The following is a 23,850-nucleotide window of genomic DNA, read 5'->3' on the forward strand; positions in this document are numbered from 1 at the left end:
TAACAGAAGGCAACAACCAATAATCAGAAGGTATAACTTCCATGTTGAATATTCCAAAGTTTCTGTGGGGAAAACCCCACAGCTGTAGTCATTTGATAGATGTTCATCTTAAAAGCACTGAGAAAATGTGAAAAGGAGCCACTAAAGGACAATAAAATTATTAAAGTATTGGATAATATAGACACTGAAAAACAAAGTATTGGATAATATAACCACTGGAAAACAAAGAAGTATGAAAAAGCAAGGAGTTGGCAGGGATGGGAAATGTATTGTTCCTTTAAGAACAGCTACGAGAAACATAAAAAGCAGAACAAAAAGAAAGAGGCTTAAATTTTTTTTTAACAAACAGGACTGCTACTTTCTAGAAGAGGATGAAAGATTAAGCAAGGGGATCTTATCTTTTTGCACCTTTAGTATTAGGAAAAGAAACTCTCTTTTGAATGACTTAGCATGCAGTCCTTACTTAAGTCAGGGGACTGAAAATCTAATTTTGAGGCCCCTCTTAATGCTATTAGGCCCAAATCCAAGAAAAGTCTAATGCTTAAAGAAAGCCATGATAGATTTCCATGTGCCTAGCATAATATATCTAACATAATAGGTGCTCAATAAATATTTGAAAAATCAATCAATAAATAAGATAAACCAGAAAAGGCAAATGTTCTAACCAGTTCTTGGCCCAACAAAACTACCCTGGCCCAGAAAGCAATAAGCACAACACCTGTTGTTCACAACCTGATAGTTCGAGTCCTTAGTACTTAAAGTGACTAAAACACAGCAGAACCAAAGACTTTCTATGACTTTTTGAGCCTCAGAATGTGAAATCTACCAGAGCATCTGGACTGAAGTGATAAGGAGACTACATAAACAGTCACTCATTAGTAAAGCTTTAACAATGAGGCTGTACTTCCCAATCTCCTCAAGTCAGGTAAACACAATGGCCACTTCCACATGTGTTCATCTAAAGTTAAACAAAACCTGAAAAACTGTCTTCATTTCCACAAAGAAATGGGTTTTTTAAAAAGATGACTCCAAGATAGGGTATCTCTTAACTCCAACCCACCCATTTTCCTAAAGGCTTTAGGAACTTTACCAGTGTGTTTCCTTCGTGGTGGAGCCATTGAGGCCTGATTGAGAATCAGTTCTTGGAAAAACTTTCTTCTGTCCTCTTCAATAGGCCTTTGAATATACAAGACCTCTTCGTACTGTATTCTAAAGATACATTTAACCTACACACATACACACACACACAAAGACATTAAATATTTAGAGAATTAAAAGCTTACATATTATACCAAATTATAATTTCTTCAACTTCGGTACCATTTTCAATGTTCATTGAACATTCATGCGCGGTTAAGGTTAACCTAGTCTTAGCCTATGCTGTTGAGAGGTTCAACCTCATGGAATAAACAAGAATGAAAGAATGATCCAGTTGCTCAAGTCATTAATAAATTATACTATAATATAAAAAAGGATAGCTGATTGTAATAGATGGCAACAATCTCAAAGAGCTGTTGCATAAGAGCTGAAAAGTAATTATCTACAACCTATTTACAATAGAGAGCTGGGAGGATGCTAACAACATTGCCTTATCTTAAGTGGTTTCTGTGTGCTTCCTATCCACTAACTTCCCTTCCTGGGCTCTTTCCCTACTAAGTCTATTCCACTGTATCCTCTGGAATCCTGATTTCATTGCAGAAAAACTATACCTTCGATCTCACCAAAGAATGCTCCACAATGACACCACCTTCCATGCAAAACTCCCAAGCAAAATTAAGCCAGTCACGCTCATACCCCTCAACTCCTTCCAGTTAGTGATTGCCACCTCTCCTTTGTTCACCTGCTCTATAAAGACTTTGACCCCAGATGTCCCCCTTGCAAGATATGCTGTTTAAATCCTCTTTACATCATCCACATTTGTTGATACACTTTATTTAATTCATATGTTTTCCCAGAAGGTCTGTTTCCTACTTCAAGATACTGAACTCCCTGATAACAGAACTCATCTGTTTTCATATACCTCCCACCATGCCTGGTACCTAGCAATGCTTAATAAGCATATACTGAATGAATAAAGCTTGTCATTTTGTTACCCAGACCACATCAAATTGGAAACTGCAAATAAAAAAGGGAAAAGGTCACTAATATGGAAATAAGTACCAACCATGACAGTGTGGAAATACTGGATTAAAATTTAAAACACCAGATTCTAGCCCAAATATAGGTACATATTTCTGGTAAACTTTGGACAGTCCATTCAATTTGTTACGTCTAGCCACTTACTGAATTGCAGACTGTGAAATGAAGAATTACTTAAATATTATTTTAATCTTTGTAACAATGAGGTAGGTACATAGGGAGTCCCTCATTTTACAGATGAAAAAACCTAGGCTTGGAAAGGTTTAAGTAACTGGCTTGAGGTCACAAAGTGAATAAATAGAGAAGACTAGATTATATAAGCTCTAAAGGTCTTTTCTAACTCTAAAATCCTAAGACAGAGAAGAGACAATGAAAAGTAGCCATCAGAATTCAATATTTAGATGGGAAATTATTTACGTCAACCCAAAGCCAAATCCTTAAAGAATTTACATAAAATTTCACCTTGTGACCTTTCGATATTGTCTTTGAAGACTACCTTTATGTAAAAACCCCTCCAATTCTTCGATCTATACTTTGCTGGCCTTCCCTTGAAAGTTCTGGCAAGCAAATTTACCACTGAACATCCATCACGTGTCAAATATCCTGCCAAACACTGCAGTTAAAACTTGAAGAAAACAGGCTTACTGCCTGCTGTCAAGTCTCTTCAGTCTCATAAGAAAGCATTATGATACCATGTCAGAAGTGTTATAACAGAGGTAGTGAAACAGAGGAGACCCTGCAAGGGGCATGGGTGAAGAGGCATTAGATAAGATATAGCAGAAAATGCTAACATTAACTGGGTCTTGAAAAATAAACAGAACACAATACCCTAGAAGTACCAGGATTTTGTTTAAGGGTAGTAAAACATTTAATTTCAGTTTTAAATATTCCTCCTTCTGATCATTTTTCAACATTGTGTTGAACCTGGTAAATGTAAAAGCATACCAAGAGCAAGTCTACAATAATCCCCCTGATATCAGCCTTCCTGATTATTACCAACAGCTTGTTTTTCTTTAAATTCACTCCTATCTTCTGACATTCCCAGCCTCACACTTCATACTGCAACAAGACAAACCTCATATAATTCCCTGAACGAATCATATTCTCTTTCACACTGGTTCACAACAGTCTTTATAGATGTTATTCACTCTTTCCTAAACTGTTTTTTTTTTAACTCTCCACTCAAGCCAGTGCTTTCTGGGTGATGCTTTCTCTGACTTTCCCAGATAAACTTACATACCTTCCACTATCTCTCATTAAACTTTTTTTAAGTTCAATAATTTTTAGTGAGTTAATTCAGCTGTGCAACCATCGCAGGTCAGTTTTAGAATATTTCCATTACCTCCAAAAAGTTCCCTTGTGCCCATTTGCAGTCCATCCACACTTACACTCCCAGCTGACAACCAATGATTCGGTTTCTGTGTCCAGAAATTTGTCTTTTCTAGAAATTGCATATCATAGAATTGGTAGTCTTTTGTGTCCAGTTTCTCTCACTTTTAGCATAATATATTGAGGCTCACCCACACTGGAGAATGTATCGGTAGTTCACTCCACTTATTGCTGAATAACATTTCACTCTATGTATATACACGACATTTTGTTTTGCCAATCACCAATTAATAAATGCTTGGGTTATTTCCACCATGATTAACAATACTAGAAGTAACACTGGCACACAAGTTTTTGCGTGAACATATGTTTATATTTCTCTGGAGTAGTTACCTAGGAGTGGAAATGCTGAGTCATATCATAAGTTTATGTCTAACACCTTAAGAACTGCCAACTTTTCCAAAGTGGCTACACCATTTTACAATTCCACCAGCAATACACAAGGATTCAAGTTTCCTACATTTTTGTCAACACTTGGTGTTGTCTGTCTTTGTGATTATAGCTATCCTAGTTGGGCGTGCAGTGGTATCTCATTCCTGAATGACTAATGATATTGAGAATCTTTTCTCATGCTTATTACCCTAAGAATATATATACTCTTTGGTAAAATGCCTATTCAACTCTTTAGCCCATTTTTAAATTGTAGTTTTCTTTTTAAATTTGTGGTAAAACGGTCATAAAAAAATTTGCCATTTTAATATTTTTAAATTGTACAGCCTGTTGCATTAAGTGTATTCACATGGTTGTGCAGTCATCACTACCTATCTACCTTCAAACCTTTTCCATCCTCCCCAACTGAAACTCTACCCATTAAACATTAACTCCCTACACTCTCCCTTTCCCCAGGTCCTGTCAACCACCATTCTACTTTCTATCTCTACGAATCTGACTACTCTAGGAACCCTGTATAAGAGGGATCATACAATATTTGTCCTTTTGTGACTGGCTTATTTCACTTAGTACAATGTCCTAAGGTTTACCCATGCTGTAGTTACTCTTGTTGTAGAATGTGTCAAAATTTCCTTCTTTTTAAAAGCTAAATAATGTTACACTGTATGTATATGCCACATTATGTTTATCCATTCATCTGCTGATTTCTATCTTTTGGCTACTGTGAGGAATGCTGCTAAGAACATGGGTATACAAACATCTGTTTGAATCCCTGCTTTCACTTCTTTTGGGTATATACCCATAAATACAATTGCTGGATCATATGGTAATTTTGTTTAATTCTTTAAGAAATCACCACACCAAACCATTTATTTTCAACAGAGGCTGCACAATTTTATATTTCCATCAGCAATGCAGCAAGGGATCCAATTCCCTCACATCCTAACCAACACTTGTTATTTTCTGTTTTTATGTCAGTAGCCATCCTATTGGGTATAAAGTGATATCTCATTGTGGCTTTGATTTGTATTTCCATAATGATTAGTGATGTTCAGCATCTTTTCATGTGCTTTATTGCCATCTGAGTATCATCTTTGGAGAAAATCTATTTAAGTACTTTGCCCATTTTTGAACTAGCTGTTTGGGGTTTTCTCTGTTGCTGAGTTGTAGGAGTTCTTTATATGCTCTGGGTATCAGCCCCTTATCAGATATATGATTTGCAAATATTTTCTCCCATTCAATGTATTGTCTTTTCAATCTATTAATAGTTTTATTTTTGATGAAGTCCAATTTATCTATTTTTTCTGTTACCTGTACTTTTGGTGTCTCATCCAAGAAATCACTGCCAAATCCAATGTCATGGAGCTTTCCTCCTATGTTTTTTCCTAAGGGTTTTATAGTTTTAGGTTTTTTGTTTTTTTTAAAAAATTTCTTTATTTATTTATTTATTTTTGGCTGTGCTGGGTCTTCATTGCTGTGTGTGGGTTTTCTCCAGTTGCAGCGAGCGAAGGCTACTCTTTGTTGTGGTGCGCAGGCTTCTCATTGCAGTGGCTTCTCTTGTTGCGGAGCACGGGCTCTAGGCACGTGGGCTCTAGTAGCTGCGGCACACGGGCTCTGTAGTTGTGGCTTGTGGGCTTAGTTGTGCTGTGGCATGTGGGATCTTCCCAGACCTGGGCTCAAACCTGTGTCCCCTGCGTTGGCAGGCAAATTCTTGTTTTTTTTGTGGTACACGGGCCTCTCACTGTTGTGGCCTCTCCCGTTGCGGAGCACAGGCTCCAGACGCGCAGGCTCAGCAGCCATGGCTCACGGGCCCAGCCACTGCCGGCATGTAGGATCTTCCCGGACCGGGCCACGAACCCGTGTCCCCTGCATCGGCAGGCGGGCTCTCAACCACTGTGCCACCAGGGAAGCCCAGCAGGCGGATTCTTAACCACTGCGCCACCAGGGAAGTTCCTATAGTTTTAGGTCTTATGTTTAGTTCTTCAATCCACTTGGAGTTAATTTTTGCACACAGTATAAGAAAAAAGTCGAATTTCATTTCTTTTGTATGTGAACATCCAGTTTTCCAGCACCATTTGTTGAAAGGACCATCTTTTTTCCTGATGAATGGTATTCACACTTATCGAAAATCATTTGACTTAGTCTCATTATTATGCTGAAAGAGTTTTTAATACATCCTGGATATGTGTTACCAGATATGTGATTTGATATATTTGAAATATTTTCTCCCAGTCCGTGATTTGTTGGGGTTTTTTTTCATTTTCTTGATGGTGTCTTTTAAAGAATAAAAGATTTTAATTGTGATAAAGTTTACCATATCAATTTTTTTCTTCTATGGATCACGCTTTTATATATTCTACTATTATAGCACTTCTCCTACTGTATTATTTTTTCCAGATCTCCCCTCCCTCTAAACTTTAAATTCTTGGAGAACAGTGGCTAGCTGAATTTTCGCCTATTTTATCTCATTCAATGAAGATACTGTACTAGAAATATGTATGTGTATACATGCATCTATGTGTGAGTATTGTGTGTGTGTGTGTGTGTGTGTGTGTGTGTGTGTAGAAACTGTGTTAGGCAGTTAGACACTGTGAATGGAAGAGTGAAGAAAATAGACACTGTCTTAAATAAATTACATTACATTGCACAGAACAGGCAATACATTTTCGATGAATGAACAATGATCTTAACTTGATGAATACAAAACTCCATTCCCGGTCTTCCCTGGTGGCGCAGTGGTTGAGAGTCCGCCTGCCGATGCAGGGGACACGGGTTCGTGCCCCGGTCCAGGAAGATCCCACATGCCACGGAGTGGCTGGGCCCGTGAGCCATGGCCGCTGAGCCTGCGCATCCGGAGCCTGTGCTCCGCAACAGGAGAGGCCACAACAGTGAGAGGTCCACGTACCGCAAAAAAAAACAAACAAACAAAAAAACGCCATTTCCCTAACCACTCATCAGCCTAATCATCACAATATGCAAAAACTGTCTCTCTGTAGTTTTAAAGAGTACAGGGCATTATAAGTGCATAGCCTTTGGAATCAGACAAACCTGGGTTCGAATCCTTGCTCTGCCACTAGCTGTAAAACCCTAGGCAAGTTACTTTACCCCTGTTGGCCTCAGTTTCTTCATCTGTCAAATGGGAAAGTAATACTTTTCTCACGGAACAGTTTAAGAACATATGTTAGATAATATATATGATTAACCTACACAGTGCCTGGCACATAGATGCATAAATAGCAGCAATTCTTTCATTAGCAAATTTTTTGTTTTACCTCATTTATTAAAATGTTAGAATTGTTAGCCCCCAGTTTTGAAGGTAGTGTCCATGTGACCTCTGTAATGGGCAAAATTAATGGTTTAAAACCTCGAAATCAAAAAACAAACCAAAAAAAACCCCTCAAAATCTCAAAGAGAAAAGGTGTGGAAAATGAGGTCAGAAATGAATCTACAATAGTTTTCATAAATAAAGTTTGCTTTCCTTAAAACAAAACAGGTAAACAATCCATCAAGTAAAAATAAATATTAGTATTTAACATACCTTAAAATAGTAGTAATTCATGTTCATTTACTATACCGTTTTTAAAGAAAAGAAAAACTTGGGAGGATCACCTTCCTCTTAAATTTTAAGAAATCATAAAATTGTTTTACAACCAAAAAATTAATACTAAGATATTTCTCTTGTATACATTATCATTTACCTGAGTTTTCAATGTCCCTACTTGACGTTTCTACTTAAGTTACTGATTTTTACCTCCCAGGTCCCACGATTAAACTGAGAGATACAAAATGACATGAAATACAGAGAAGACAAAATACTGTATGTAATCTTTACTTTCATCACTGTAGCTGAGGAGACATTTCTTTAAAATTCACTTCTAATATATTGAATTATACCATTCTGAGCCTGCCCATACTTTAATGCCAAAGTACATACCGTGAATCTCTTCAGAAATTTAAGTGCAATTGCAAAGTCTGCTTTCCTTCCTGCAAATATTTCTACTTTTATCTGCTTCCTTGTTTAAAAGTCTCTTTACTATGCTCAACCTTTGATTCTTTTTTCTAATTCTCCTGAAGAGAAATAACTTGCAATTCTCATATATAGCAACTAAAATTCTCCTACTATTCTCAGAAAAGGTCTTCAGGGTCCACAGAAGTAAATTTACTTACACTACAATTTTGCAAAAAAAAAAAAAAAAAAAAAAAAAAAAAAAAAAAAGATGCATGAGGCTAGGCAGGAGTTACTTAAAGCTTTTGTGATGATTCAACATTTTCTTCTTTCATGCAACAAACATTTACTAAGCAATTCCACTGTGTCAGGAAGTAAAGGGCAGTAAGACAGTCCCCTCCTCTCAAAGAGCTTGTGGTCTAGGTCAGAGAGTCTCAAATATTTTGGTCTCCACACTTTATTAAACTCTTAAAAATTATTCAAGAACCCAAAAGAGCTTCTGCTTATCTGGATTATATCTGTCAATATTTATGTACTAAAAATTAAAACTAAGAACCTTCCAAATTATGTATCCATTTAAAACCTATTACATGTTAACATTAAAAAATATATTCTTTTAATGAACTTATCTACTAAACAGAAACAGAATCATAGACATAGAGAACAGACTTGTGATTACCAAGGGAGAGGGTTGGATTGGGAGTTTGGGATTAGTAGATGCAAACTATTACATATAGAATGTATAGGGCTTCCCTGGTGGCACAGTGATTGAAAGTCCACCTGCCAATGCAGGGGACATGGGTTCAAGCCCTGGTCCAGGAAGATCCCACACGCTGCGGAGCAACTAAGCCCATGCACCACAACTGCTGAGCCTGCGCTCTAGAGCACACAAGTCACAACTGCTGAGCCCGCATGCCACAACTACTGAAGCCCACACGCCAGGAGCCCGTGCTCTGCAACAGGAGAGGCCACTGCAATGAGAAGCCTGCGCACTGCGGTGAAGAGTGGCCCCTGCTCGCCGCAACTAGAGAGGGCCCGCGTGCAGCAATGAAGACCCGATGCAGCCAAAAATAAATAAATAAAATAAATTTATTTTTAAATAAAAGAATGTATAAACAACAAGGTCCTACTGTATAGCACAGGGAACTATATTCAATATCCTGTGATAAAGCATAATGGAAAAGAATATGAAAAAGAATGTATATATGTATAACTGAATCACTTTGCTGTACAGCAGAAATTAACACAACACTGTAAATCAACTATACTTCAATAAAATAAATGTAAAACATATATTCTTTTGAAAGACATATTTTTCCAAAATATAAAACATTATATATATTTTAAAAATTTAGTGAGAAAAGTGGCACTGTTTTACATTTCTTCAAATCTCTCTTATGTCTGGCTTAATAAAAGACAACTGGGGCTTCCCTGGTGACGCAGTGGTTAAGAATCCGCCTGCCAGTGCAGGAGACACAGGTTCAAGCCCTGATCGGGGAAGATCCCACATGCGGAGGAGCAACTAAGCCCGGGAGCCACAACTTCTGAAGCTCGCGCGCCTAGAGCCCGTGCTCCTAAGCAAGAGAAGTCACCACAACGAGAAGCCCGTGCAACCGCAATGTAAAGTAGTCCCCCCAGCACCCCCTCCCTCCAAGGGGCAAAGAAACAAAGACCCAAAGCAGCCAAAAATAAATAATAAATTTATAAAAAGAAAAAAAAGACAACTGGATTCTGATTTTCTGCCTCTGCATTCAATCTGTTACAGTAATGTTGCTCTGATTGGTATACATGAAAAAAAACCATATTCAAGAAGATACATAGTTGCAAAATACAAAAAAGACGAATGTGACAAACCTCTGAAAGTCTTGTGGGGCTCACAAGGGTCCTTGGATCACACTTTGATAACAGCTGGTCTAGCACAATGATTTCCAATTTTTTTTTTTTTTTGATGAAACGCCTCATCAGTAAAAAAATTTGAAAATACTACCTCCAGACTTGACACTTGTGCATATCAAACTCAATAAATGATACTTAAAAAAAAAAAAAAAAAAGAACTTCCCTGGTAGCGCAGTGGTTAAGAATCCGCCTGCCAATGCAGGGGACATGGGTTTGAGCCCTGCTCCAGGAAGATTCCACATGCCGCAGAGCAACTAAGCCTGTGCATCACAACTACTGAAGCCCATGCCCCTACAGCCCATGCTCCGCAACAAGAGAAGCCACCGCAATGAGAAGACCGCGCACCACAAAGAAGAGTAGCCCCCGTTCTCTGCAACTAGAGAAAAGCTGGCACGCAGCAATGAAGACCCAATGCAGCCAAAAATAAATTAATGAATTAATTTTAAAAAATACTCCCTCCAGTATATATACATACTTACTTAAATGTACTATTCTAATATTACTATTTCTATTATGAAACATACACACACATTTTTAAGATAATATGAAAAATAAAAATGAATGGAAGTTCTAATGTTTTTCTCAATATCCCAATGCATTGTCTCACTTTGGGATTAAAAAGGGAGAGCTATACAAAGACACATTTACAAGAGAATTTTAAAAGGGCTCCAAAAGATGAGGTTGTCACTCTGTCCCACCAAAAGAAAACATTTTTGTATCCCTAATATTAGTCCCATGATGACTAATTTTTTTGTTAGGTGTTGTTTTTAAAAATTGAGTAGAGAACCTTATCTCTGAATGAGTTTATTTTCTGATGAGAACAGCAGCACTTATTACAGAAGATTTAGAAAACAGGTAACAAAAATAACTATAATCTTAAGACCCAGAGATAATTACTATTAACATTTCTATTAATAGTTACATATAGTTTTTTATATATGACTATATACCTAATATATAATTATTTCTATATAAACCCAGATAATGCCATATATATTGTTTTAATATCTGCAATTTTTAGCAATACATTCAAACATCTTTTCATGACATTAAATGTCTTCTACATCAATATTTTTAATGGTCTCATTGTATTTCATGGAAGGAATCCACTATAATCAATCCTCTACTCTAGGACATTTAGTTTCCAATTGATGAAGAAAGGCTATGATAAATACTCTTGTACTTTTTGTGTTGCCTGTGCTGTATCTTTGTGTTTGTCCATGAAGAAAAGCTATGATACTTTCTGTGTTGTATCTTTTTTATCTATGAAAAACTACTTACCTATAAATGGTATTGCTGACCTAAAATGAATAGACGTATTTAAATCTATTAATATGAACTGTCCTGGAGAGAGTTTATCCAACTTTTTTTTTTGGCCTATTTCATAGGTTAAAATCTGTATCTTACTGTTATTTTAACTTACCATTGTATTTTCTTAAATACACTATAGTAACTGGATATTTCTCTCTTTCTTTTAGAATCACTTAGTTTTTGATACCCACTGTCTACTTCATGTCATCTTCCATAGATCTGGCACCTTGCTAACCTAGTTACTCAGTCTGCAACTCTCCATGCTTTTCATTCATTTACCAAATATTTATCAGTATGTGCTAAGCATTATTCACTACTATTTCAGTCTGTGACCTAAACAAAGCAATATACTAATGGCAAAGCTGAAATTAAAATGAAAGCCTTGGGGGCAGAGGAGGCTTTCCTAAGGACAATTAGTATAAAATGTTATGTAATCAGTAGTCTAAGAAAAACCCTATAATCTTCACCCACAAATGTGAATATCCATGATAGCTTTAGTAGCTATTTGCTATAATAAGGGCAAAGAATACAGAAGACAAAGGGAGGCGGCTGAAATTTCAGGATTCAATGCTAGTAAATTTTTAATATTTTAGCTATTAATTAAGGTTATTGGTAAACAAATAATGAAAAAAGCCTACTCACCAGTAGGCTTTTTTTTTTTTTTTTTTTTTTTTTTATGCGTTACGCGGGCCTCTCACTGCTGTGGCCTCTCCCGTTGCGGAGGACAGGCTCCGGACGCGCAGGCTCAGAGGCCATGGCTCACGGGCCCAGCCGCTCCGCGGCATGTGGGATCCTCCCAGACCGGGGCACGAACCCGTGTCCCCTGCATCGGCAGGCGGACTCTCAACCACTGCGCCACCAGGGAAGCCCACCAGTAGGCTTTTTGAATCCACTAAAAATTATAACAATATAGCAACATTGAAAATATATAGATGCAATGTTAGTTTTTTAAAAAACTAACCAATATAATCACATATGCAAATAGACAACAAGAATAGGCAAAATTAAAATTGCTGTGTATCAAGACAGGTTCAGTAAGACTTTTTTTTTTTTTTTTTTTTTTTTTTTTTTTTTGCGGTCCGCGGGCCTCTCACCGCTGTGGCCTCTCCCGTTGCGGAGCACAGGCTCACGGACGCGCAGGCTCAGCGGCCATGGCTCACGGGCCCAGCCACTCCGCGGCATGTGGGATCTTCCCGGACCGGGGCACGAACCCGTGTCCCCCGCATCGGCAGGAGGACTCTCAACCATCTGCGCCACCAGGGAAGCCCCAGTAAGACTTTTATTTACAAATTTTTCAAACAACATAAGGAAACTTCAGGTAAGTATATATTCCTAACTAGAGCCCTTAATTAACCCAATTTTCTTTATTTTTTATAAAATTATAATAAAACTAGTTGACAGTGAGGATCTAATTTTTAAAAGTGGCTCCTAGGTTATGTCCAGGTTCAGTCCACTCTCCTAAATCAATTTCGAGTGCATTCTTACTTTATAATACTAATATAATACCAAACATATTATAGCTCTGTAGCTTCCAAAATAAACTCACATATATTGTCTCACACCAACAAGCCTGTCTGTTATTATCCCCGTTTTATAGGTGAGGAAACTGAAGCTACTCTAGGTTCAAATATTTATCCAAAATCAAAAGACAAGTAAGTCAATACCAAGGTTTTTCTGACTCTTACTACATACATCTTTCCACTATATTGCTCCCTGTGATAAAAAATATTTTGATTAATGGTCTCCAAATAATATCAGATTCTGAATAGCAAAAAATGAACTAGTCTACATTTAATATAATTTTCTTAACAAGAGTAGTAAGTTGTACAAATCCAGTTTAGCAACAAGATAGATAATAAGAGTTTAAACAACAAAAGAACTTGGTAAAAAAAAAAATCTGAATCATAAAATTCTATGTGATCAAGATTTATATTATAGCATTTGAAACATGTAAATTTTTTATAAGAACTGTGTTGCCTGGGCAAAATATTTCTAAGCATTTTGAAAGGAGATTATTTCAAATCCTAGTAAGCTCAGAATGTTAAAATAATTTCTTAAAAATCAATTTCATTCACGAGTTGATCTACTAATTTTTTCATTCACATGAGTGATCTACTAATTTTTTTCTGAAACAACTGTGATTTTTATCTTTACTATTGAGTTGGATTTGAATTCAAACGCTAAATATCAGATTTGAAAAATATGCACAGTCATAATAATCTTCAGCTTAACGTGATGAAAGGTCAAATCTCACCAAATAATCTAACAGATGATAAGAATGAGAAGGATAATTACAGTGGCATTGATGATGATACAGCTAAGATCTTCTTAGTAGGTACTATATATGTCGAGGTCTGGTCTAAGCATGAATTATCTCAAAATTCACAACAACACTGAGAAATATATCAAAATACATACCAAAAAAGAAACTGAAACTTAAAATGTTAACTAACTTAAGTCGCATGGCTAATAAATGGTACAACCAAGGCATGAACCTTGACAGTACTGATTTTATAGTAACTAAAATGTGCCAAATTTACGTCAACTATTTTAAAACCATATAATAAGAAAAGATAAATATTTAATGAGTTCTTACCTCTTCAGGCAGTTCACTGTACATGGTTTCAGAGGTAGACAATAAAAATATGGGTGAAAATGACGGTATATCTTGTAGCAAAGTCAGAAAAGTTGCTCTCACAGTTTCACTGACGGCTTCCCACCAATCACCAATGTGAGGCATGTAAACAATACTAGGTACTGTTCTTCGAGCTTCACGAAAAATCTAATTAAGGAAAGAACTGGCATTAAAAATTCAAATAGATATTATTCTAAAGTCTACACAGTAACCCTCAAATACATTAAATGTGTCAGGCCTGTTACTATAATTACTTTCAGCCCCAGTATTTAAGCTGTTCAAGATATGCACAAGCCATACATACAGCTTCTATCTACCCTTACCCCACCTAAGAAAAGGAGTATTTTTTTGTTATTATATTATTCCTATTCAGTATATATTAATAGTATAAAGGCATCAAATTGTTCCACTTATCTATCATATAAATAAAGCAAAATACCACTATAAAATATGCTGCAAATAAAGAGATAAGCATGTACCTATATGTCACTCACTTAAGAGTGATTATCAGGAAGCACAAAGAAGAAAAAGAGACATAGCTTACATGTTCGTGCACACTGGCTAAAATCGCTCAACATATGAATTAAATAAATATTTTAACCAAGATGTACCACCCTAGAGCTTAAAATTAATGAACTACCTGCTGAACCACTTGTTTACCTCCCATTATCTTAATTCAATCTTCTATAAAATAGTCACAAAATACCCTTAATCTCTAAAGAACAATAAATACATTAGCTAAAAGCTATGAGATACTCCCACTTCAGAAAATAGAAAATAAAGTTCCCTCAGGTGTTAAAAGAGTCTTAACCATAGCTTCAGTCACAATCTGCCAACACATGCCAATAAAGACCAGGTTGGCTATTAATAAGTTGTCAAACAGAACTACTGACCTTTACAGAAGAGTCAACAACAGCTCAACAGCCCATCAACAAATTCTCACAGATTATTATGACATCTCTTAAATACTTTTAACGAGCGTAAGAATAAGTTAAAAATGACTATCTTTCTTCGATTTAATTTGAGAACTCTACTTCTAAAATTCTCTACTATTTTCTCTTAAACACATTTCAATTAACCTATATAATATACAAGATACAGAAATAAGAATCAAATAATTTAAATGATTAGGATTATCAGAAACATTCCTAAAATTCAAAAGGATTGTTTTTCTTTAAAGAGTAAGCCTACCACTTGCATGAATTTTTTAAATACTATATTTTATATAGCTTTGAATCTCCTGTGTAAAATAAAATGTACTGCCAATTTAATAATAAGCCAGATGAAAGATACTCAAATAAAATTTTCCCCCAAATCGGAAATGTAGATGTTATGATCACTCACATCAAAAGTAACATTTGCTCCTTCCCTTCCTTTAATATTTGCATATCCACCAATCCAGAACAGTTGTACAGTACAACTCCTTCAGGACTCTCAAATTTTGACCTTTTCTGCAAACACGCACCCTCTTATCCTGGATCTTGAAAATCCAAGGATTACTGTTTTCCAAAGTTCATGTAGAAGATTCATAAGAGAAAAACAAGCATAAATATTGGCAAAAGGAAGGAACCACACAGGAGCACAAAGGCAAGAGAGGCATTTGATTCCAAAAAAAAAAAAAAAGGTTTTTATTACATGCCACCCAAATCAGGCATGTTATGTGGAAGACACTGACCAACACCTGTTGCTGATAAAACTAGGGAAAGTCAGCAGGGAGAGAAAGGCGATTATATGAAAAAGAGTAACAAACTACACAGCTTACTGAGAAACCTCACAAAACTACCTACCCTAATTCAGCCATGCAAGTTACCACATGCCCAGGGAGAGATGAGACAACATGCCTTTTTTAAAAAATGAAATACTGCCTTGCAGTCTAGTATTTGTAGGTTAGGTTTTCTATACGTGTTGAGAACATCTAGCTGCTAGCAAATATCACAGTATGGGCAAAGCAACAGAAGGTTAAGTGATAATAAATAAAAAACTTTACAGAGCCAGAAGTTAAACAATGCAATACTGTAGGTGTTTTAAACTTATCTGCAAGGCTGAACTAGATACATAAGGGTTTTTTTTCTATTTCTTTCCTTTTCTCATCCAAACCTCTCAAAATTAGCAAACTGAACATGATAATGATACTCTAGTAACCTTTTTATTTCCAAAGACTTTAGGAAAGTATCTTTATAAGTAAACCTTTTGAAATTATATTTGAAAACCTAGAGGGGAAAAAAAAATCAGGAAAAAAGTCTAAGACAAATATAGAAAAATAAAAAGGCTCTGCCTTTCTGGTCCATGAATATATAATTACATGGACTGAGAATTAATCTAACTATATGCAATACCAATAGCCAGGGAATATTTTCAAAATTTTCTCTGAAGCCTTTAAAGGAAAAACATCCTTAATTTCCAGAAAAATTTAAAAATACTACTAAAACAAGTTTCCTTTTTAAATTCCTTACCCCATGTTATCTCAGAATATTAAAATAAACTTTCATATTTTCTTTAAATAGCCAAGCTGTCCTAATTCTCCTGTTTTTGAAATGAAATTTCAAAAAAGAATAGAGTCTGAGAATAGTATTTAAAAATTCAGAAAAAAGTTTAAACCTATTGTGATTTTTCTACAATGTAAAATCGGCTCCTCAGCAGTTTGCTGGTAATTTTTGAAGTTATGGAATAAGTTACACTCTGTGAAATCAATTAACCAGATATCTTATAGTAGAAAAATAAAGCCTAGTTTTAGTGAAGCGGCAACTGTCTTGGAAACAAGTGATGCCATTTGATAACTAGAAAAATACTCACCTACAGGGTGTCTTGGATTGGTGGATGTGCAAGGTGTAGTAGAAAACAGAAAAACTGTTATAGAGAAAAAAAGACAGTAGGCCAAATTACTGAACCAACCGTTTCAAAATACCTCTGACATGACCAGCACTCTTGCACAAATAAAATGAACGTACACCAGTGTATGTGAATGTTCATTTTGATTCTTTAAACAATGTATTTCTGGCCTCTTCTTGTTCCAGACATCATAGTCCCTTATATAACCTTTTTTAAGTTTCTTTATTTAAAAAATATCAAAAACTACTTTCTCTGAATATTAATGATATGAAAGGCAAAAATCAGGCCACTGAAATTAGAAGTATCCATGCAAGGAAGCACTAACAATATAAACTGCACCTATATTTATAAGGGTCCTTATCTCAAAAGCTAAATTTCAAATCAGTACGTTAGATGCCAAATTAAAATGTTCAGTGAGTGAAAATTCACTGTATCTTTAAAAAATGAAGAATATACAGTCTATAACAAGCCATTTTCATTAAAAACTGAAAACTGGAATAATTTTAAATACAGAGGTACCTGAAGCAGAAACCTCCAAGCCAGTACAGCTTTCACTTTCCTAAAAGGGGCTATATGAGAAAAACAACTTTTTGTCATCAATGAATTTCCAGAATTTGTCTTGGTCACGTTACAGTACTAAAATTATAAAACATAGGTAAAAGAAAAATCTTGGGGGCTAAATTTGTCCTCAATTTTTATAAAAACTAAAAAGCACTATTTAAATAAGTTTAATTCCTTAAACCATGCTATCAAAACTCTGTTAAAATAAATAATATGTCTCCATTACTGATAACTTTATTATATTTGTCACTTACTCCATTTATGTTCTATTGACCTAAGATTTACTGAGCATCTCTGTGAAAAGAAGGCACTGTCTGGGATCTGAAGATTCAGGATTCAAGAAATAAAAAGCTCAATTTCTTTACAAGCATATAAAATCAGCCTGTTATAAAACACAACTATACTAGAGTTTCTGAACAATGGATTTAATGCAAATCAACATTTCTTGAAAATTAAAAACACCCAAAATCCTTTTCTGATATTTTCGTTGCTAAAAACATCAATAATTTCAGTAAATGTGATACAATTTGGGCCAGGATAATTTAATTTGTTTACAATTCAAATACAAAATGTGCTGTGGTAAAACACAGATGTGTACCCACATGCACAAACACAAGAGTATCCAAAGTATATACAGACTGTTATGGAGAAACCCAGAAATCCTTTTTCACAAGCAAGAGCATCCAAATTATACACATAGGTAAGTATAGTAATTCCTTAATGCCACATAACCAAAACAGATTTCCCCTGAGAATTTCCAGATACAATTTCTTTCTAGGGAACAAAAAATACTAAAATTTTCACCCCAAAAAATACCTTACTGACCATGTGAAATTACTCATAACACCATATAGTACCCAAACTCCAAAGCTTTGAACAGACCATATTTAAATTTATCAATTCGATCATAACTCTGTATTAATGAAAAAGATTAAATATAACACACTCATCAATCCCTTTTTTCCTAAATCAGCAGTAGAAATAATACAAGAGGGAAAAAAATACATATGAAAATGTCAGTAAGGGGACTCATAGTTGTTGCTTTTTTTTTTTTAAGAGTATTAATACAGTTAAGTCTTTTACTACAGATACTAACATCTCTGACTTTGTTGTAGGGTTCAATAATTACTTGTGAACTTACTGGGACAACCATAAATCTTCCAGGCTACATCAGTTTCCATTCTCCTTCCAGAGCCTTTGGAAGACTATGAAATGCTCAGTAACATACATACACACATGCGCACACACAGAGTTACTTTATGAACTCTGGCAATTGTTTCAGTTATAAATGTCGAACTACTGTCCAGCGATCAGCTAAAGTACTGTATTTCAAAGTGTGGTTTACTGAAAACCTAGAATAGTTACAACTGGGATGCATGTTTGAAGTGCAGATTTCTGGGCTTATCCCAAATTTCATGAATCAGAATCTCTGGGTGTGGTGCCAGGGAATCAGAAATTTTAATAAGCACCCCCAGCAGATTCTCATGCTCATTAAATTTTAAGAAACAATGAGGGACTTCCCTGGTGGTCCAGTGGCTAAGACTCCGTGCTCCCAATGCAGGGGGCCTGGGTTCAACCCCTGGTCAGGGAACTAGATCCCACATGCTGCAACTCAGAGTTCCCATGCCACAACTAAAAGATCCCACACACATCAACAAAGATCCCGCATGCCACAACTAAAGACCCGGTGCAGTCAAATAACTAAAGATTTTTTTAAAAAAAAAGAAAGAAAGAAACAATGAGAAAACCCTACAGCAGTCACTAACTCCTCTACCATTTTTCATGCAACTGATAATATTACTCAATAGCTGGGGCATTCAGAAGAAGAAACAGAAGTTTTGCCATATATCTGCTTGTGTGTGGATGTTTTAAAGAATGGCATAGAATTAAACACGGGCCCCATGGCATAAAGAAATATGAAGTAGGGCCCTTGCCCCCTTTTCATCTTATCACACACATAAATACAGATCTTTAAAGGTGATTTAAGACTTCTTTCCTTTAAAACTACCTTTCGTGTTCATGTTACACCTTTAAATAACCCAACTTAATTTATATCACATATCTTAGAGGCAGGGGAAAAGAAAATCACAGAATAACTTGCCACAGACCAAACCCTTATATTCCACATGTATTTAGAGAGGATTCTACCTATAGAAGGACTAGCTACAAAGAGAAGTAAAGCAAAAGGGAAGAAAAGAAAGGGAATACAGAACAGAAGGATAGAAAGAAGGGTTTTTTTTTAATCTTTCCAGCATTTCAGCACCTGACTTATGTGCTCTCTTCCCTAGGACTTTTATACCTAGTTATACCCAGGCTTACCAATCTCTATAAATTAATAAAAAATTCCTCAGTTTCATTATATAATAGCCTCTTTGTGAATAATTTTCCAGAAAAGACAGTATTATGTTATAATAAATAATTTTTAATATGCACTTAAAATACAAACAATCAGGGATTAACCGTGACAGTTTACATGGTCTCTGGTCAGTGTTCAGAGAAAGTCTGAGCTTCAGCTACCATGACTACAAAATTCTGTCTCAGTGCCTTGTTAGATTAGACATCCAGGTGGTGGTCACTTAAGAATAAGCCCTACTTCCAACCCAGAAGCTCATAGGTGGAAGCAGAGAAGATGAGATGTCTTGACATATTAGATGCTATGTAACACAACCAAAACAATAAATGGAGGGTTTTTGTTGCTTCCCACCACCAAGTGACACTTCTCTCCACCCTCCTCACCAACATGACAGAGAAGTAGTAAAAGCCAAGATATGTGAAAGAGACCAAAGAACATGCAGTCAGAATTCAAATTTAGCCCAATGATGCCAAGTAGGATTCAGAGAAAAAAAAAAATCCCAGGATTCCAATAAAGTCAACATAGTTTACTACAGTGCTTCATATTTCCTTACCTAACATTAAGCCAGTATTGTGTTTGTGAATATACACACACATTAGCCATAAGGAACAACTATAGACAGAATGTTCCTCTTTCAAAGTGATTTTATCTTTCAGTTTGTTTGATACTGTCAAGTATACATGTAAAAGGAAACAAAAAATTCTAAACCATAGAGCAGAGTATAAACTAAAATGACAAAGTTTATCCATTCCCCAAATCCTCCAAATTCCTTCCCGCAAGCCAAAACAAAGATTATTAACAGTTTTTGGGGGGTATTCTTAGATAATATTTCTACTTATATATAAACGTGAACATATATTTTTAAGGTTTTTTTTTCATGAAGAAGATCATACTTAGATTTACAACTTGCTTTTTCACTAGTATCTCCTTCACCTTTCCATATCAGCCTATGTAAATCTACCTCATTCTTGTTAATGACTTCCTAGTATTCCTTTGTTACTATATTTTAGCCAGTCCACCATAAAAAGGACATTCAGTTTGTTTCTTTTTGTCTTATTTTGTTTGGTAATTCTACACACAATGCTTTGATGAGTAACCTTGTACATTCAGCAGTGAATACTTATAGCTAATATATCTTTAGGAAATGTTTTTTTGTTTTTTGAACAATAAGCGTTTCTTTTTTTTTTTTTACATCTTTATTGGACTATAATTGCTTTACAATGGTTTGTTAGTTTCTGCTTTATAACGAAGTGAATCAGTTATACATATACATATGTTCCCATATGTCTTCCCTCTTGTGTCTCCATCCCTCCCACCCTCCCTATCCCACCCATCCAGGTGGTCACAAAGCACCGAGTTGATCTCCCTGTGCTATATGGCTGCTTCCCACTAGCTATCTATTTTACATTTGGTAGTGTATATATGTCCATGCCACTCTCTCACTTTGTCACAGCTTACCCTTCCCCCTCCCCATATCCTCAAGTTCATTCTCTAGTAGGTCTGTGTCTTTATTCCTGTCTTACCCCTAGGTTCTTCATGACATTTTTTTTCCTTAGGAAATGTTTTTTAATGTAAAATTCCTGGGTCAAAAGATACTTGAAAGTTTAAAAGATAGTTCCAAACTACACTCCAAAATCAATAAATAAAATTTACATTTCCACTAACCAAGTATGAGCACCCATATCTCCAATATTAGGTTTATCAAGCTTTTCATTTTTACAAGCCTGATAGTTGTTTTAAAATAGCATCCTCCTGCTTTAATATGCTTCTTTTTTTTTTTTTCACTTATAAGTAAGGTAAAGAATCTTTTCAAATTTTTACTGGTTGCTTTTGTTACTTTTTTCTCCCTATAAATGTCATGCTCCTATTTTGCCAATTCTTTTATTAGGTTGTTATTCTTTCTTCTTCCTGATTTTAATATATCTTTGTACAGTAAGGAAATTGTCCTTGACATGTGTTGCAAATACAAATTTTTACCAGGTTATGTCTATTAATCTTATTTAAAGAAAGTTTCTTGTCATGTGTAATTTAAAATTTTATAAAGTCAAATTTGTTCTTATCTTTATGTTTCCTGGCTTCCGTTCATTGCCTTGAAATTAAATACTTTGTCATGTCCAAGATAATATACTGACCTTGTGAATTATCCTAACACTTTTATAGTTCCACTGACAATCTAGAATTTATTTGGGGGCTAAAGAAAAAGGTAGGAAATCCAGTTTTGTTTTTTTTTATTCCCTTCAGAGACCCAGCCAGTTTTCTAAGACTATTTATTAAATAATCCATCTATTCTATGATATCAAATGTCATCATCATCATCATATACTCAACATCATCAGATACTAAATTCTATTTCTACATAGGCCTAAGCATGATTTCTCACTTTTGTTCTATTGTTTTGTCTATCCCTGCACAGGTACAAATACTTTATTACCACAGTTCTATTACATGTGTAAACATCTGGTAGGGAATCCTCATTACACTTTTTTCTCTAGAATTCTCCTTGCTATGCTCCTATTTATTTTCTAGAGGAAACAAAGAGCCTTTTTTTAACATCCCCTCTTAAATTTGGAGGGATTATAATTATAATTGCACTTAATTTATAGATTAATTTAGAAAAGAACTCATAGCTATCCAATGTTGAGTCTTACCAGCCATTAGTTGTGAAAGGAGCTGCAGCAGTAGTGATAAACATGATGGTAGCTGTCGTTGTTGAGTACTGTATGCCAAGACTACTGGATGAGCTTGTTTTAATAATCACAGTAATCTTATGTGGTATCATTATCTTCATTTCATAGACGAGAAAATTAAGGCTCAAACAGGTTAAGCAACTTGTCCAAGGCCACAACCAATACACAAGTAGCTGAGATTTTAATCTGTGCAGTATGACTTGAGTCTACACTCTGAATTACAGTAATTAAAAACAAGGTGTGGGGGCTTCCCTGGTGGCTCAGTGGTTTAGAGTCCGCCTGCCGATGCAGGGGACACGGGTTCATGCCCTGGTCCGCGGAGATCCCACATGTCGCGGAGCGGCTGGGCCCGTGAGCCATGGCCGCTGGGCCTGCGCGTCCGGAGCCTGTGCTCTGCAGGGGGAGAGGCCACAGCAGTGAGAGGCCAGCGTACCGCAAAAAAAAAAAAAAACAAAAAAAAAAACAAGGTGTGGGGGCTTCCCTGGTGGCTCAGTGGTTTAGAGTCCGCCTGCCGATGCAGGGGACACGGGTTCGTGCCCTGGTCCGCGGAGATCCCACATGTCGCGGAGCGGCTGGGCCCGTGAGCCATGGCCGCTGAGCCTGCGTGTCCAGAGCCTGTGCTCCACAACGGGAGAGGCCACAACAGTGAGAGGCCCACGTACCGCAAAAATTAAAAAAAAAAACAAAAACAAAACAAGGTGTGTCTTTCACTTATTCAACTGTCCTCAAGTGACTTTTTAGCTTTCTTCTTTTAGGCCATGCAAATTAATTGTTTAAGTTAATTCCTAGGTAAACTTAGTTGCTATTTTAAATGGGACCTCTTCTTCCATTACACAGTTGACCCTTGAACAAGGCAGGGGTTAATCTGTGTATAATTTATAGTCAGGCCCTCTAGATTTGCAGGTTCTCTGCATCCACAGGTTCAACCAACCATGGACCTTGTAGTACTGTATTTACTGCTTAAGAATATCCATGTATAAGTGGACCCGTGCAGTTCAAACTCGCATTGTTCAAGGGTCAACCATATTTCTAACTTGTTACTGTCTGTATAAAAGGAAACTATTGATTTTATAACATTAACTTTGAAATTGTCTGCCTTACAGAATTCTCTTATTGGCCCTAACCGTTCTTCAGTTAATACTACAATCATATCATAGGCAAATATTTATAACTTCAGTGTGTTCATTCCAATATTTATATATCTCACACGTAACTGAATCAATTTTGCATGCCTTAGTGATGGTATATTACTCTTTCAACGTGCTACTACATTCCATTTGTAATATTTACTTTATGACCACTGTCTAAGTGAGATTAGACTACAATTTTCTTTGTATTTCTTTCAAAGGTTTAGCATCACTTTTTTTTTGATTTCACGTCTTTCCTTATTTTTCTATGCTTTGGAAAAGTTTAACTGGCATCAAAATAATCTTATTCTTTAAGATTAAAAGAATGTACCTGTGAAACTGTTTGGATTTAGTGCCTTTTTTTTTTTTTTTTTTTTTTTTTCCCTCGGCATGTGGGATCTTCCTGGACCGGGACACAAACCCATGTCCCCTGCATCGGCAGGCGGACTCAACCACAGCACCACCAGGGAAGCCCCAGGTTTAGTGCTTTTTGACACTCAATTTCTTCTTCCACAACTACTGTCTATTTAGATCCTCTCTCCTCTGAAGTCAACCTTGTTAATTTATAATTTCCTAGTAAATCACCT

The 23,850-nt window shown here is 35.9% G+C and overlaps 1 protein-coding gene across 3 annotated transcripts in view; it reads right to left on the minus strand.

The window, feature by feature from the left end:
- Positions 1 to 23,850, minus strand: part of ATAD2B (ATPase family AAA domain containing 2B) — a 155,962-nt gene that overhangs the window by 45,371 nt on the left and 86,741 nt on the right. For all 3 annotated transcript variants that reach the window (XM_032652570.1, XM_032652569.1, XM_032652571.1), the window contains exons 19-20: positions 13,668 to 13,853; positions 1,091 to 1,226 (exon numbers count right to left, since the gene is read on the minus strand). In XM_032652570.1, coding sequence (XP_032508461.1) covers positions 1,091 to 1,226; positions 13,668 to 13,853 — 322 coding nt within the window. The remainder of the gene's footprint in view (positions 1 to 1,090; positions 1,227 to 13,667; positions 13,854 to 23,850) is intronic.

This window comes from Phocoena sinus, chromosome 13, assembly GCF_008692025.1.
Source record: "Phocoena sinus isolate mPhoSin1 chromosome 13, mPhoSin1.pri, whole genome shotgun sequence".
NCBI lineage: Eukaryota > Metazoa > Chordata > Mammalia > Artiodactyla > Phocoenidae > Phocoena > Phocoena sinus.